The 14,135-nt window shown below is 37.3% G+C and overlaps 1 protein-coding gene across 2 annotated transcripts in view; it reads left to right on the top strand.

Annotated features, from left to right (window-relative positions):
• The window catches only part of NCKAP5 (NCK associated protein 5), an 890,605-nt gene that overhangs the window by 432,263 nt on the left and 444,207 nt on the right, over positions 1-14,135 (top strand). For both annotated transcript variants that reach the window (XM_043576610.1, XM_043576611.1), the window contains exon 5: positions 11,418-11,551. In XM_043576610.1, coding sequence (XP_043432545.1) covers positions 11,418-11,551 — 134 coding nt within the window. The remainder of the gene's footprint in view (positions 1-11,417; positions 11,552-14,135) is intronic.

Here is a 14,135-nt window from a genome sequence, read left to right as displayed (position 1 = left end):
GATATCCTGTGCTTGTGTATTAGAAGAATTAATATTGTTAAAATGTCCATACTACCCAAAGCAATCTACAGATTTAATGCAATCCCTATCAAAATTCCAGTGACATTTTTACAGAAATAGAAAAAAAAACCCTAAAATTTGTCTGGAACCACAAAAGAGCTTGAATAGTGAAAGCAGTCATGAGAAAGAAAAACAAGGCTGGAGACATCACGCTTCTTGACCTCAAACTATATTACAAAGATATCATAATTAAAACAGTATTGTATTGGCATAAAAACCAAACACAAAAATCATTGGGACAGATCAGAGAGCCAGAAATAAATCCATGATTATACAGTCAATTAATTTACAGCAAAGGGGACAAGAATACACAATATGAAAAGGGCAGTCTCTTCAATAAATGGTGTTGGGAACACTGCCTGACCACCTGCAAAAGAATGAGACTATAATAGTATTTTACACTACATGCAAAATTTAACTTAAAATGGATTAAAAACTTGAATGTAAGACCCAAAACCATAAAACCCCTGAAAGGAAAAGTGGGCAGTAAGCTACTTGACATTGGTCTTGGTTTTGATTTTTTAGATCTGACTCCAAAAACAAAAGTAAACAAATGAGATCAAACAGAAATAAGCTTCTGTATAGCAAAGGAAACCACCAATAAAATTAAAAGGCCACCTATTGAATGTGAGAATGTATTTTCAAATCATATAGCCCGTCAGGGTTAATATTCAAAATACATAAAAACTATAATAAATAGCAAAAAAAAAATGATTTAAAAATGGGCAGAGGATCTGAATAGATATTTTTCCAAAGAAGACAAGCAGATGGCCAACAGACACATAATCACCTCACACCTGTTAGAATGGTTGTTATCAAAATCAAAGCAAAACAAAAAATAAGAAGCATTGGTGAGGATGTGGAGAAAAGGGAACCCTTGTGCACAGTTGGTGGGAATGTGAATTGGTGCAGCCACTATGGAAAACTGTATGGAAAATCCCGAAACAATTAAAAAGTAGAAGTATCATATGATCCAGCAATCTCAACTTCTGGATATTTATCTGAAGAAAATGAAAACATTAATTAAAAAAATATATGCCCCCTATGTTTGTTGCAGCATTATTTACAATAGCCAAGGTATGAAAACAACCTAAGTGTCCAGGATGGATAGATGAATAAAGAAGATGTGGTACACACACACACACACACACACACACACACACACACACACACAATGGATTACTACCCAGCCACACACACACAAAAGGATTCTTGCCATTTGCAACAACATGGCTAGACCTTGAAGGCACTAAGCTAAGTAAAATAAGTCAGACTGAGAGAAAAACAAATACCATTTATACTCACTCATATACAGAATGTAAAAACAAAACCAACCTCAGCCACAAGGGAAACCAAACTGATAGATTCAGGGAACAGACTGGCAGTTGTCAGAGGGTAGGAGGGATGGGGGTTGGGCAAAAGAGGTGAAGGGTGTCAAAAAGTACAAACTTATAAGTCATGGGGTCTGTAATAGCATAGCAATTATAGTTAATAATACTATATTGCATATTTGAAAGTTGCTAAGTGGATAAATCTTAAATGGCCTCATCACAAGAGAATAAAAAGAAAAACTTTGTAACTATGCATTATGATGGAGGATCACTACACTTCTTGTGGTGATTATTTTTCAATGTATACAAACATTGAATCATTACGTTGTACATCTGAAACTAATATGTAATATGTCAAATATAAAAATGAATAAAGGATAGGGGCACGTGGGTGGCTCAGTTGGTTAAGCATCTCACTTCACCTCAGGTCATGATCTCGCTTTGTGGGTTCAAGCCCCGTGATGAGCTCTGTGCTGACAGCTCAGAGCCTGGAGCCTGTTTCAGATTCTGTGTCTCCTGCCCTCTCTGCCCCTTCTCTGCTTGTGTTCTCTCTCCCTCTCTCTCAAAAATAAATGTTAAAAATTTTTAAAAATAAATACATAAAGGATTAAAAGATTAAAAAAATAAATGTTAGAGCAGAACTGACTATCCCAAGGGGAAAAAAAGTTGGGGTTTGGAGGGAATCTTGTGGTCAGAAAAAATACTTGGTTCTAGTCCCAGAGCTATCATTTCTAACAGTGGAACCCTGAGCAAGCACCTTCCATCTCTTTATATCATTTTATTTATCTTTAAATGGCATTGATAACTATTGACGTTGTCAAGTTGTCCTCAGGACTAGATGAACCAATGAAGGAGGAAAATTTTGTAAATTGTAAAGTTTTCTCCAAACTCAAAATTTTTCTCATAGAACTTATTTTCATAGGTAGAAGCATCAACTGAAGAGGAACATGGAGTTGAAAGTTTACCCACTCAGAGTCAGTTTTTGCTGAGAAAACTATGCAAACCTGCCTTTTGAATGAAAGTAAAGTCCATGACTCTAAACAGAATGAATAATGTATGGCTGGCAAAGTGTCTGTGAACATATGTGTCACATCACTTAGACTTAGCCCGTGGGCCAGTGTTTGTGTTCCTGCTGTAGCTATTTAGGTACAATGGTAAGAAAAGCCAAGGAGGAGAAAGGGAAGAGGTGAACTTGCTAAATGCAATTGGGAGAAATACAAAAGTGATCTTCAGTGAGTTTTGAAAAACACACTCAGAGCTTTTTTAAAGATGGCTTCTTACAGCCAGCCCAGCCCATAGGTTCGATGGAAAGAGACATGCCATAGAAATTTGGCCGCATCCAATACTGTAACCCAGATTTCTGTGATACTGTTTTTTACTAACTGCTCTTCAGTACCTAGCAGCACCATATAAATAACACTCAACTATTCTGCGTCTTTCACTCCCAAAAACCTAGGGGAAGATCTAGAGCAAACCTAGGGGAAAATCAAAATTACTTTGGGGACAGATCAGTTTATATCCAGGATACAACTATTAAAAAAAATCTGTCCAGTCTATTGACACATTCTACTGTTATTTTTATCCATGTTTTATAATTTGGGTAAAATTTTTTTTCCCTACATTTAGAAAGTACATGTGGCTTAGAGTCAAGCTTTGATGGTTTAATTGAAATACACACCATTTAAAGGGAATATATTTTAGTAAACAATTTTTGCCTCATTAGTCCTAGAATTCCCTAGAACTTTCACTGTTTTGTAAGGCTATCATTTTCCTTTTATTTGAAAAGGCATTAACAAATTGAACAGAAAAAGTTATTCATATGGAAAATGCGCTCTCTTTTTAGGTTTTGGGGATTCATCAATATGACAATGCGTGAATCTATGTAACATTCTTTACTTGTGAAAGAAGAAGGGATACTGTCTTCTCTGCTAAAATTCACCTTTTTTATAGGATGTGCTTTTTAACTATTTAACATATACCATTTGTTTTGTTTTGGGAACCAAAGCACAGTCTTGCAAATTCTATAATATAGGTAACTTATCCATGGTCCTTTTGGTCCAATGAGTTTATACAGAGAGGAGTGTTGATTATGTATAATAACAGAGTAGATTTTATTTTCATATTTTTATTGTGGTGAAATATATGTAATAAAATATAAATATATTTATATTGAGGGCACTTGTTGGATGAGCACTGGGTGTTATATGGAAACCAATTTGACAGTAAATTGTATTTGTATTTGTATTTATTTTTTAAAATATTTATTTATTTTTGAGAGAGAGACAGAGTGTGAGTGGGGGGGGCGGACAGAAAGAGAGGGAGACACAGAATCAGAAGCAGGCTCCAGGCTCCAAGCTGTCAGCACAGAGCCCGATGCGGGGCTCGAACTCACAAACCCCGAGATCATGACCTGAGCTGAAGTTGGCTGTTCAACTGACTGAGCCACCCAGGCGCCCCTGACCTGACAGTTTGTTATATTAAAAAAATAAAACATAAATAAGGAAATAAGAAATAGTGAAATAAATACTAAAATAAATAAATGATAAAATGCATGTAATATAAACTTTGCCATTCTTTTTCTCTGTAGGTTTGACTTTAGTTAGCATGTTTTTCTTTTTAAACCATGTTTTTCTCCTTTGCCAAAGATGCAGGAACATGACAGAAAAAAGATTTGAGTTTGATTTTACTTTTCCTGAATCTGACAGAAGTAACTGATTTTGTGGAGATTAAAAATTGACCACCAACGAGATCGAGACAGAAGTTACAGGCCTGACTTAGCTAAGCGCCAGTTCAAGAATCAATAAGCAAAACATTTCCAGTATGCTAAGTACAAAAATACATATGCACATTAGATGTAGTCCTAATCTTAAACAGATGTTTATATAGGTGGAGAATCATAGATAAATGCACATGAAAAATAATAATAGAAGAAAGTAAGTAAGAGCGTACAGGGTGGTAAAGTGTGTAGGTGGTGTGGAAATCAGGGAAGGGAGACACACTTGATGTGGGGAAGTTCCAGAGAGGTGGCTCAAAGCTGAACCTGGAAGCTATCTTAATTTTGAATACAGAGACCTGAAAGGACTTGTTGCCCTCCCAGGAGGAAGGGCGTGGTCAAAAATATACAGGAAAGGGAATGCGCAAATATTTTTAGAAGACCTTGATTTATTTCCAGATCATACTCTAATGCTTCTTTCATGATCCTCAGGAGAACTTTTCCCCCATGAATTAGAGCTAGAGAAAGTCCACCTTTCCTATCACTCCTGGTGAATATGGCTGGTGCAGTGAATTGCATTTTATCCTGGGTAATCTATAGTTCAGAGTCACCTTGTCCTATTTGGAGCCTGCAGTCTCTGCTTCCCTTCTCCCCTGAAACAATGTAGGTCCCTCAAAGTCAGGCATTGAGTCATTCTTTGTTTTTTATCAGAAGATAATCTATTCTGCATGCAAAATACTTAATTTAGTAGAAACCATAGCCATAATAGAATGACATGCTAAAAAAAAAAAAAGGAGTTCTAGTAACAAAACTAAAACAAAAACAAAAAGACATTAGCATGGGTGAATCAGTAACATCAGGAGGATCTGAGTTTGCATACTTTTTACCAGTTCTGTGACTGTTTTTTTTTTCTTTCCAATTTTTTATTTAAATTCTAGTTAGTTAACATATAGAATAGTACTGGTTTCAGTCATACAATTTACTGATTCATCACTTATACATATAACACCCAGTGCTCATTACAAGTGCCCTCCTTAATGTCCATCACCCATTTAGCCCATTCCCCCACCCACCTCCCTCCATCAACCCTCAGTTTGTTCTTTATCATTAAGTCTCTTGTGGTTTGTTTCCCTCTCTCCTCTTCCCTCCCACTTCCCATATGTTCATCTGTTTTGTCTTTTTTTAATTCCACATATGAGTGAAATCATACAGTATTTGTCTTATACCGATTGACTTCATTTTGCTTAGCATAATATACTATAGCTCCAACCACATCATTGCAAATGGCAAGATTTCTTTTTTTTGTGAGAGAGTAACATTTCATCGTTTTGTGTGTGTGTGTGTGTGTGTGTGTGTGTGTGTGTGTGTGTGTATACACCACATATTCTTTAGGCACTCATCAGTCAGGGGACACTTGGGCTCTTTCCATCATTTGACTAGTGTTGATAATGCTGCTATAAACATTGGGATGCATGAATCCTTTAAATCTGTAATTTTGTATCCTGTGGGTAAATACCTAGTAGTGAAATTGCTAGGTCATAGGGTAGTTCTATTTTTAAGTTTGTGAGGAACCTCCATACTGTTTTCCAGAGTGGCTGTACCAGTTTGCATTCCCACCAACAGTGTAAGAGGGTTCCCCTTTTCCAGCATCCTCGCCAACATCTGTTGTTTCCTGAGTTGTTAATTTTAGCCATCCTGATAGGTGTGAGGTGGTATCTCATGGGGGTTTTGATCTCAATTTCTCTGATGATGAATGGTGTTGAATATTTTTTCAACTGTCTATTAGCCAGCCAATGTTTTTTTTGGAAAAATGTCTTTTCATGCCTTCTGCCCATTTCTTAACTGGGTTATTTGGTTTTTTTGAGTGTTGAGTTTTAGAAGTTCTTTATATATTTTGCATACTAACCCTCTATCAGATATGTCATTTGCAAATATCTTCTCCCATTCCATAGGCTGCCTTTTAGTTTTATTGATTGTTTCCTTTGTTGTGCAGAAGCTTATCTTGATATATTGCCAATAGTTCATTTTTGTTTTGTTTCCCTTGCCTCTGGGGACCTATCTAGTAAGAAGTTGTTCCTGCCAAGGTCAAAGAGGTTGCTGCATATCTTCTCCTCTAGGATTTTGGTGGTTTCCTGTCTCACATTAAGTCTTTCATCCATCTTGAATTTCCTCTTGTGTATGGTATAAGAAAATGGTCTAATTTCATTCTTCTGGACAGATCAAAACCACTGTTTCCTGTCCAGTTTTCCCAATGCTATTTGTTGAAGAAAGTGTCTTTTTTCCATTGGATATTCTTTCCTGCTTTGTTAAATATTAGTTGATCATGTAGTTGTGGGTTCATTTCTGGGTTTTCTGTTCTGTTCCATTGATCTAAGTATCTGTTTTTGTGTCAGTACCATACTGTGTTGGTGACAACAGTTTTGTTACATAAGTCCTGAATCATGATGCTTCCAGCTTCACTTCCCCCCCACCTCCCCTCAGGATTGCTTTTGGCTCTTCAGGTCTTTTGTGGTTCCATACAAATTTTAGAATTGTTTATTCTAGCTCTTGAAAAATTCTGGTGGTATTTTAATAAGGATTGCATTAAATAGGTCTAATGCTTTGGTTAGTATAGAGATTTTAACATTTGTTCCTCCAAGCCATCTGCATGGAGTTTTTTCCCATTTCTTTTTGTCCTATTCAATTTCTTTCATAACTATTCTGTTGTGTTCAGAGTATAGATCTTTTACCTCTTTGGTTAGGTTTATTCATAAGTATCTTACTGTTATTGGTGCAATTGTAAATGGTATTGATTCCTTAATTTCTTTTCCTGCCATTTTACTACTGGTGTATAGAAATGCAACAGATTTCTGTTCATTGATATATATTTTCCAAGTTTGCTAAATTCATGCATCAGTTCTAGCAATTTTTTAGAACCTTTCAGGTTTTCTATTTAGTGTATCATATCATCTACAAATAGTGAAAGTTTGACTTCTTCCTTGCTGATTTAGATGACTTTTATTTCTTTCTGTTGTCTGAGAGCTAAGGCTAAAGCTTCCAGTATTATGTTAAATAGTAATGGTGAGAATGGACATTCCTGTCTTATCCCTCACTATAGAGGAAAAACTCTCAGTTTTTTCCCATTGAGGATGATATTAGTTGTGGGTCTTTTATATATGGGTTTTACAATGTTGAAATATGTTCCATCTATACCTGCTTTGTAGAAGGTTTTAATCGAGAATGGATGCTTTCAAATGCTATCACATGGCTTTTCTTCATCTATTGACAGGATCATATGTTTCTAATCCTTTCTTTTATTAATGTGGTGTATCACATTGATTGATTTGCAAATATTGAACCAGCCCTGCAGCCCATGGATAAATCCTACTTGATGGTGGTGAATAATTCTTTTAATGTTCTGTTGGATTCTATTTGCTAGTATCTTGTTGAGAATTTTTGTATCCATGCTCATTAGGGATATTGGCCTATAATCCTCATTTTTAGTGGGGTCTTTTTCTGGTTTTGGAATCAAGGTAATACTGGCCTCTAAGAATGAGTTTGGAAGTTTACCTTACATTTCTGTTTTTTGGAACAGTTTGAGAAGAATAGGTATTAACTCTTCTTTAAATGTCTGGTAGGATTCCCTTGGGAAGCCATCTGGCCCTGGACTTCATTGGGAGATTTTTTATTATTGCTTCAATTTCTTTGCAGCTTATGGGTCTGTTCAAATTTTCTATTTCTTCTTGTTTCAGTTTGGTAGTTTGTATGTTTTTAGGAATTTTTCCATTTTTCTCCGATTTCCCAGTTTGTTGGCATATAATTTTTCATAGTATTGTCTTATAATTGTTTATGTTTCTATGGTATTGGTTGTGATATCTCCTCTTTCATTCATGATTTTATCTTTTTGGGTCCTTTCTATTTTCTTTTGGTTAAGTCTGACTAGGAAATTTTATTAATTCTTTTGAAGAACCAGTTCTTAGTTGTTTTTCTTTTCTGTATCATTTTCCCCCCTATATAATTTATTTCTGCTCTAATCTTTATTATTTGCCTTCTTCTGCTGGATTTAACATTTATTTGCTGTTTCTTGTCTAGCTCCTTAAAGTGTAAGTTTAGGTTGTATATTTGAGAACTTTTCTTGCTTCTTGATGTAGCCATGCATTGCAGTATACTTCCCTCTTAGGACTGTCTTTGCTGCATCCCAAAGGTTTTCGGACTGTCATGCTTTCATTTTCACTTGCTTCCATGTATTTTTTAAATTTATTCTTTAATTTCCTGGTTAACCTATTCATTCTTTAGTAAGATGTTCTTTAATTTCCATGCATTTGTGGTCTTTCAAAATGTTTTCTTGTGTTTGACTTCAAGTTTCATAGTGTTGTGGTCTGAAAACATGCATGGTGTGGTCTTGATCTTTTTGTACTTGTTGAGGACTGATTTATGACCTGTATGTGATTTATTCTGGAGAATGTTTCATGTGAATTCAAAAAGAATGTTTATTCTGCTGCTTTAGGATCTGTTAAGTCCATCTAGTCCATTGTGTCATTCAAAGCTTTTGTTTACTTGTTGATTTTCTGTTTAGATGAGTGTTCCCCCGTTTTGCCCATCCTTGTAATTGCATCCATTCGGTTTTGCATCTCAGTTATAGCATTTTTTAAATTCAGTGTGACTAGTTTTTCATTCTTCTATCTCTCTATTAAGGGGTTCTCTAGTGTCATCTATGCTTTCCTCAAGCCCAGTTAGTATATTTATGATTATTATTTTAAATTCTGGTTCAGACATCCTATTTTTTTTTCTGTATAATTAAATTCCTGACTGTGACCACTTACCGTTCTTTCTTTTCAGGTGACTTCCCCCATCTTGTCATTTTGTCCGGGTCACTGTTTTTGAATGTGTGTGATTGTTAGGAAAACCTATTGTATTTATGTCCCTGAACATAATGCCTATATTAAGAAGAGGTACCATATCCAGCCCCCTAAAAAAGGAAACTAGATCCTAGGTGTGTTTTGGTTTGAGGGTTTAAAGAAGCTAGGTCCCAACAAACAAACAAACAAAAACACCAGGAAGCTAGATCCTATTTCTCCTAGAGCTGAAGCTTTACAGCTCCCTCTGAGCAGTAGACTTGGTGCATGGGAAGGTTTTGTGCTGGTCTAGGGGTGGGGCCTGCTGTACTGATTCTCAGGAGGACTTGAACTGGTGGAGATGCCCCTGCAGGGCCCGGGGGGTGGGGCTTGGTGTAAGTGGTTCCAACCTATAAGGAATGTTGCTGTTTAGCTCACTGAGTTTCATCAGTGCATTGGGCATGGGGCAAAATGGCATCATCCCACTCTGTCATCCCCAGGTGGACAACTGTCCACCACTCTTCAAGAAGCCCTCAAAAAGAGCAAACAGTCAACTCTCTTGTGTCCCTGGCTTCTGCCAGATCCCTGCCTTTACCCTGTCTGTACCTGAGATGTCTGCCTGCCAGTACATCTGTGTTTTATCACAGGTGTGTGGTTTTAACACAGTACATCTATGTTTTATCACAGGTGTGTGGTTGGGTTTAAGAACTTCAAGTTTTAGAGATTCCCAGAGTTCGGACCTGCACTGATCCTCTGGGGGAGGGTCTCACTGCACTGTGGCCAGTGCTGGTTTGTCTCAGAAATCGGTTACACGATTGGGCAGTGGTTCAGAGTTTATGGTAAAGTGCAACAAAAAGCCGGCACCAAAGTTTGCAGCTCTCACCCAGTGTCTTTGTTCCTATGCTAGAAAACAGGGCAGCATGTTGGTGCTGTCAATTCTTTTGCTCCCTCAGAGGCCGTGTCTCCATTCCCAAATGTATCCAAGCAGGAGAACTGTTTCTCTGCCTGTGACCCAGGGGAGCCTCAGACCACACTGCCCACTTCTGGGTCTCCACCTTCCTTCCCCACCAGAGTACCACCAAGCCCACCAGGCACAACCCTGGCAATGGTGCAGACCTGCAAATCTGTGCTCCAGATGCTGTGCTCTGCTCCTTATAAAAACTTGTAGTAGTCATCCTCTCTCCTTTTCCCAGCCAGCGGTTTTGAGGAAGAGTTTTTCTTGTGAAGTCCCCTGTGCGTGCTTTCATTCTTTCTCTCTCTTTCTCTTTCACTTCTGTCTCTCTCTGATCAGTGCTCCCTCCCCATCACAGCACCCACAGTTCTTTTCTCCCCCTAATCAACTCTCTGCAGCTCCTATTTTCCATGATGTGGCCATTTTTCTACCTCTAGTTGTGCAGTTTTGTTTTCTCAGTCCTCAGGTTGATTTTTTGGGTGTTCAAAACGATTTGATATTCATCTAGCTGTGTTCAAGGGCTGAGGCAAGATTAGGGTTCCCCTACTCTTTTGCCAACTTGACTCCTTGTTTTTGGAATGAGTTTTTGCCGCACCATCTATTTGGAGTCACCTAGTCCTTTGAAACCCTGAGTCCCATTTGTGAATGGGCTAGTTTTCTGGGATAATAATAAAGTGAGTGGTTTACCCTATTTTTATCTGTGAAAACCTAATTAGAGAAATAAAAACAAATTATTTAACCTTATTCTCATCAACTCCATGGCCTAATTAAGTTGAAATTGCAGGTCATTGTATAAAAATTAGTTATGTTTCACGGCGCCTGGGTGGCTCAGTTGCTTTAGCATCCCACTCTTGATTTCAACTCAGGTCATGATCTCACATTTCATGAGTTAGGGCCCACATTGGGCTCCACCCTGTCAGTGTAGAGCTCACTTGTGATTTTCTCTCTCCCCCTGTCTCTGGCACTGCCCCTACCCCCGCTTATTTTCTCTCTCTCTCTCTCTCTCTCTCTCTCTCTCTCTCTCTCCCCCTCCCTCCCTCCCTCAAAAATAAATAAATAAACTTAAAACAATTTTAAATAGTTAAGATGGTAAATTTTTAAAAGTCAGTTATGTTTCTTTAAAAGCATATACCAGACACTGAAGGTATGAAATAATTCTGAACAGCCTACTAATGATCTTACTCATCACTACTTGAATTACAACATATTTGATAGCATTATTGGGTCATAGATCTTCATATCTGCACAAGAAGCCACTTGGTTTAGTGAAAATTATTCAAGCATTAGAGACAAATCAGGCAGGATTGATAACTGTTACCTTCTGGTTTTTATGACAAATTACTTAGATGTCTCTGATCCTTAGTTTTCTTATCTGTAATAGGAGGTTAATAATAGAACCTACTTGATGGGGTTGTAATGAGGATGAAATTAATTTATATATAAAGTCCAACTTAGCGGTTGGTAACTGACAGCTCTTACTAATTATTTTTTCTCATAGTAATTAAGAAACACCTTCTAAAAAGTCATTCCCTTTGTGCCTTTTATAGCATGAGAAGCTGATGCATGAATTGGAAGAGGAGAGACACTTACGTCTTCAGAGTGAGAAGCGGTTGCAGGAGGTGACACTGGAGTCTGAGCGCAACCGAGTTCAGATGCGTGGTCTGCAGCAACAATTCTCTAGGTACGCCTCTGAACTGAGCCTCTTGATTCTGGAGGTGCATCTCTTCCTGCACCAATAGCACTTGTGCTTGAGTTTTCATTGTGAAAGCTTCTCTTGAATTTGAGAAGCTAATTTCCTAAGAGCTTAGACCTTCTTTTCTGGCCCAGCCATCAGATAGTATTGGAGCTGATTGGCTGAGACTTGATATTTGCACCTCACATAGTCTTGACTTTATTGGATCTGGTTGTCTTTTCTTTTCTCATGGCTTTCCAAGGGATCTTCCAGGAAGAAGTAGTTTCTGTGTGGCCTGTAGGAATGCCCTGTGAAAGATCAACCAGGAGGATGAAAGTTTACCAGTTATTATAATTCTATTTTAAAGTGGACAGAGAATGTGAATCTAATTGTTCAGGAAGCACTTACTCAGTACTTAAAGGAAACATTTACCAATGGTTAAAAAAATCTAAGTCAATGTGTTTCTTTCCTTTAAAAAGACATAACTTGAATTTGGAAGGAGGCTTCTGATTAGATTTAATTCCTGAACAGTCAGAATCTTTCAGCTACCAATTATAGTTACTATGGGACCAGTTGAAGGTTCAATCTATTATTTAAAGTCTGTTCAATTCCATGGAAAAAACACAGACTTGTGCAGTTCCCATCCTGGGACCTGATAAGGGAACTCTGTGAAAGACGATTTATTTTCATTTCTGTATTTCACTTCACCATTTGCAAAATCAGGGAATTAATTTTGCATTATTTTTTTCTCTTTCTTGAGGTTATCCCAGGCAGAATCAAGTTTGAGAAGTTGCCTTAAAACTTTTCCGATCAATCTATGTGGATCATCTGTTTAATTTCCTATTGGGATTTGGATGTGATCAGTGATAGATGATTTGGCTTCCTCATTATGAAGCTTTTATAATGATAGTTTAAGCTTTGAATGCATTGCAGGGAGAAACCAAAGTTGAGCCTACAGATGATTTATTTCATCGTGATGAATACCATGAATGTTTGTGACTTTGGTTTAGAGACTTCTTAGGGGAGCAGGTTAGAAAGGATGGGTGACTCCTCTGTATTCTGAGTCATAATTTAACATCCCATTCCACTCTCTGAGCCCATGATAATACACAGGTGCTGTAGAAATGCACCAATCAATAGTTTAACAAATGTTTGTCCCACCCCTCATAAGCTATTACTTACACAACCTTGTGCTCAATTTTTCATTTGGTTTGATGGCAGCTCTCACTTTATGTCTCCCAACTTGAAATAATAGATCCAGCCCCCACTTTTGAAGCAACTCTAAAACAAGCACTGCTTTGTAATACTTGCCATTTTAATGATATAGGAAAGGAGGAGGTAGATTGCCCTACCCTTCTTGCACTGTCTAATTGAGATGTCTCTGTATTCAAGCTATTGATTTACAGAGCCGGAGACATATGGCACAGTAAATTATTTTCATATGATACCAGGTCATCTGCTGTAAATCAGATGACACCCATACAGATTTGAGTTGCACCAGAGCCAAGGCTACATCCTAAGCTGAAAGAGAAGATAATTATATGTCGAACAAATAGTGATTGGTTCTACACTCCACATTTTCCACCACTATATTCAGTTTCCTAATGTAAAGCATCATTGGAACTGAAAAGTTCAAGTCCAATTACAGCCAAAGAACTAATGTAATTCAGCAATAGATGGGGAAAAAAAAAAGCATATATCGCAGGTAGGATAGTTAGGCAATAATTTAAGTAGAACCACTGAACCGTTTTTGATGGCCTTTCACATCTTAAACTGTGGTTTATGAGATATTTCTAGTTATGTTTACTTGAACAGTCTTGTTGCTATAACTTAGGTCTTTGTAAAATTCTCTGTATTATAGAACATTTGTATAGCTCATCACCTTTGGATGTGGTCAGCATCTAAATGCCCATATGTATACGGATAATTTTCTCCTTCTTCTCCCTGGGTTAATGAGTTTATTTTGTACATCATGCTGTCTGAGATGTAGATTTACTTTGAGTGTATTTATGGGATGAGTTTACTTTGAAAATAATGCTAGTAACTCACCTTTTCAAAAGACACAAAGTAGCTTACAGTAAAAGGTAGTTTTACAATAAGACTAATAAAATAATAATAGAAAATAAAAGCTATAAAAGGATAATGTGGCAAGTTATCATTCTTACATGGCCTGACATGTTTTCTGACAGTGAGCATTTGATTTACCTCTAACATTCCTTGTGGACAACATCAAAAGGAATGTATAACAGCATATGTAATCGTTATCTCCTAGACAAAGGCTGCCACTCCTCAGGGAGAGAGACATTATCTCTGGTAACAAACTCATACCAGAACACATCCCTCGGCCCCTTCAGAGATGGCACCGGAGGATATAATAGACAGTGGTCCAAAATGGTTCAGAGGAGGATTAATTCTTAGAAGTACTGCTACTTCTGTAATCTCACTTATGTCTACAAAGTTAAGGAATTTATGAAGTTCACAGTATGTGAAATAGGAATGCTGGGTTCATATCTAAATGATAATGAGTAAAATAGAACTCCAGTGCTCACGGTTCTCAAGTCAGGCACTGTACTGCAAGTTCACGGCAACATCT

Source organism: Prionailurus bengalensis, chromosome C1 (assembly GCF_016509475.1).
Source record: "Prionailurus bengalensis isolate Pbe53 chromosome C1, Fcat_Pben_1.1_paternal_pri, whole genome shotgun sequence".
NCBI classification, from domain to species: domain Eukaryota; kingdom Metazoa; phylum Chordata; class Mammalia; order Carnivora; family Felidae; genus Prionailurus; species Prionailurus bengalensis.
The sequence above is the reverse complement of the archived record's forward strand: the minus strand, read 5'-3'. Positions and strand labels throughout refer to the sequence as shown.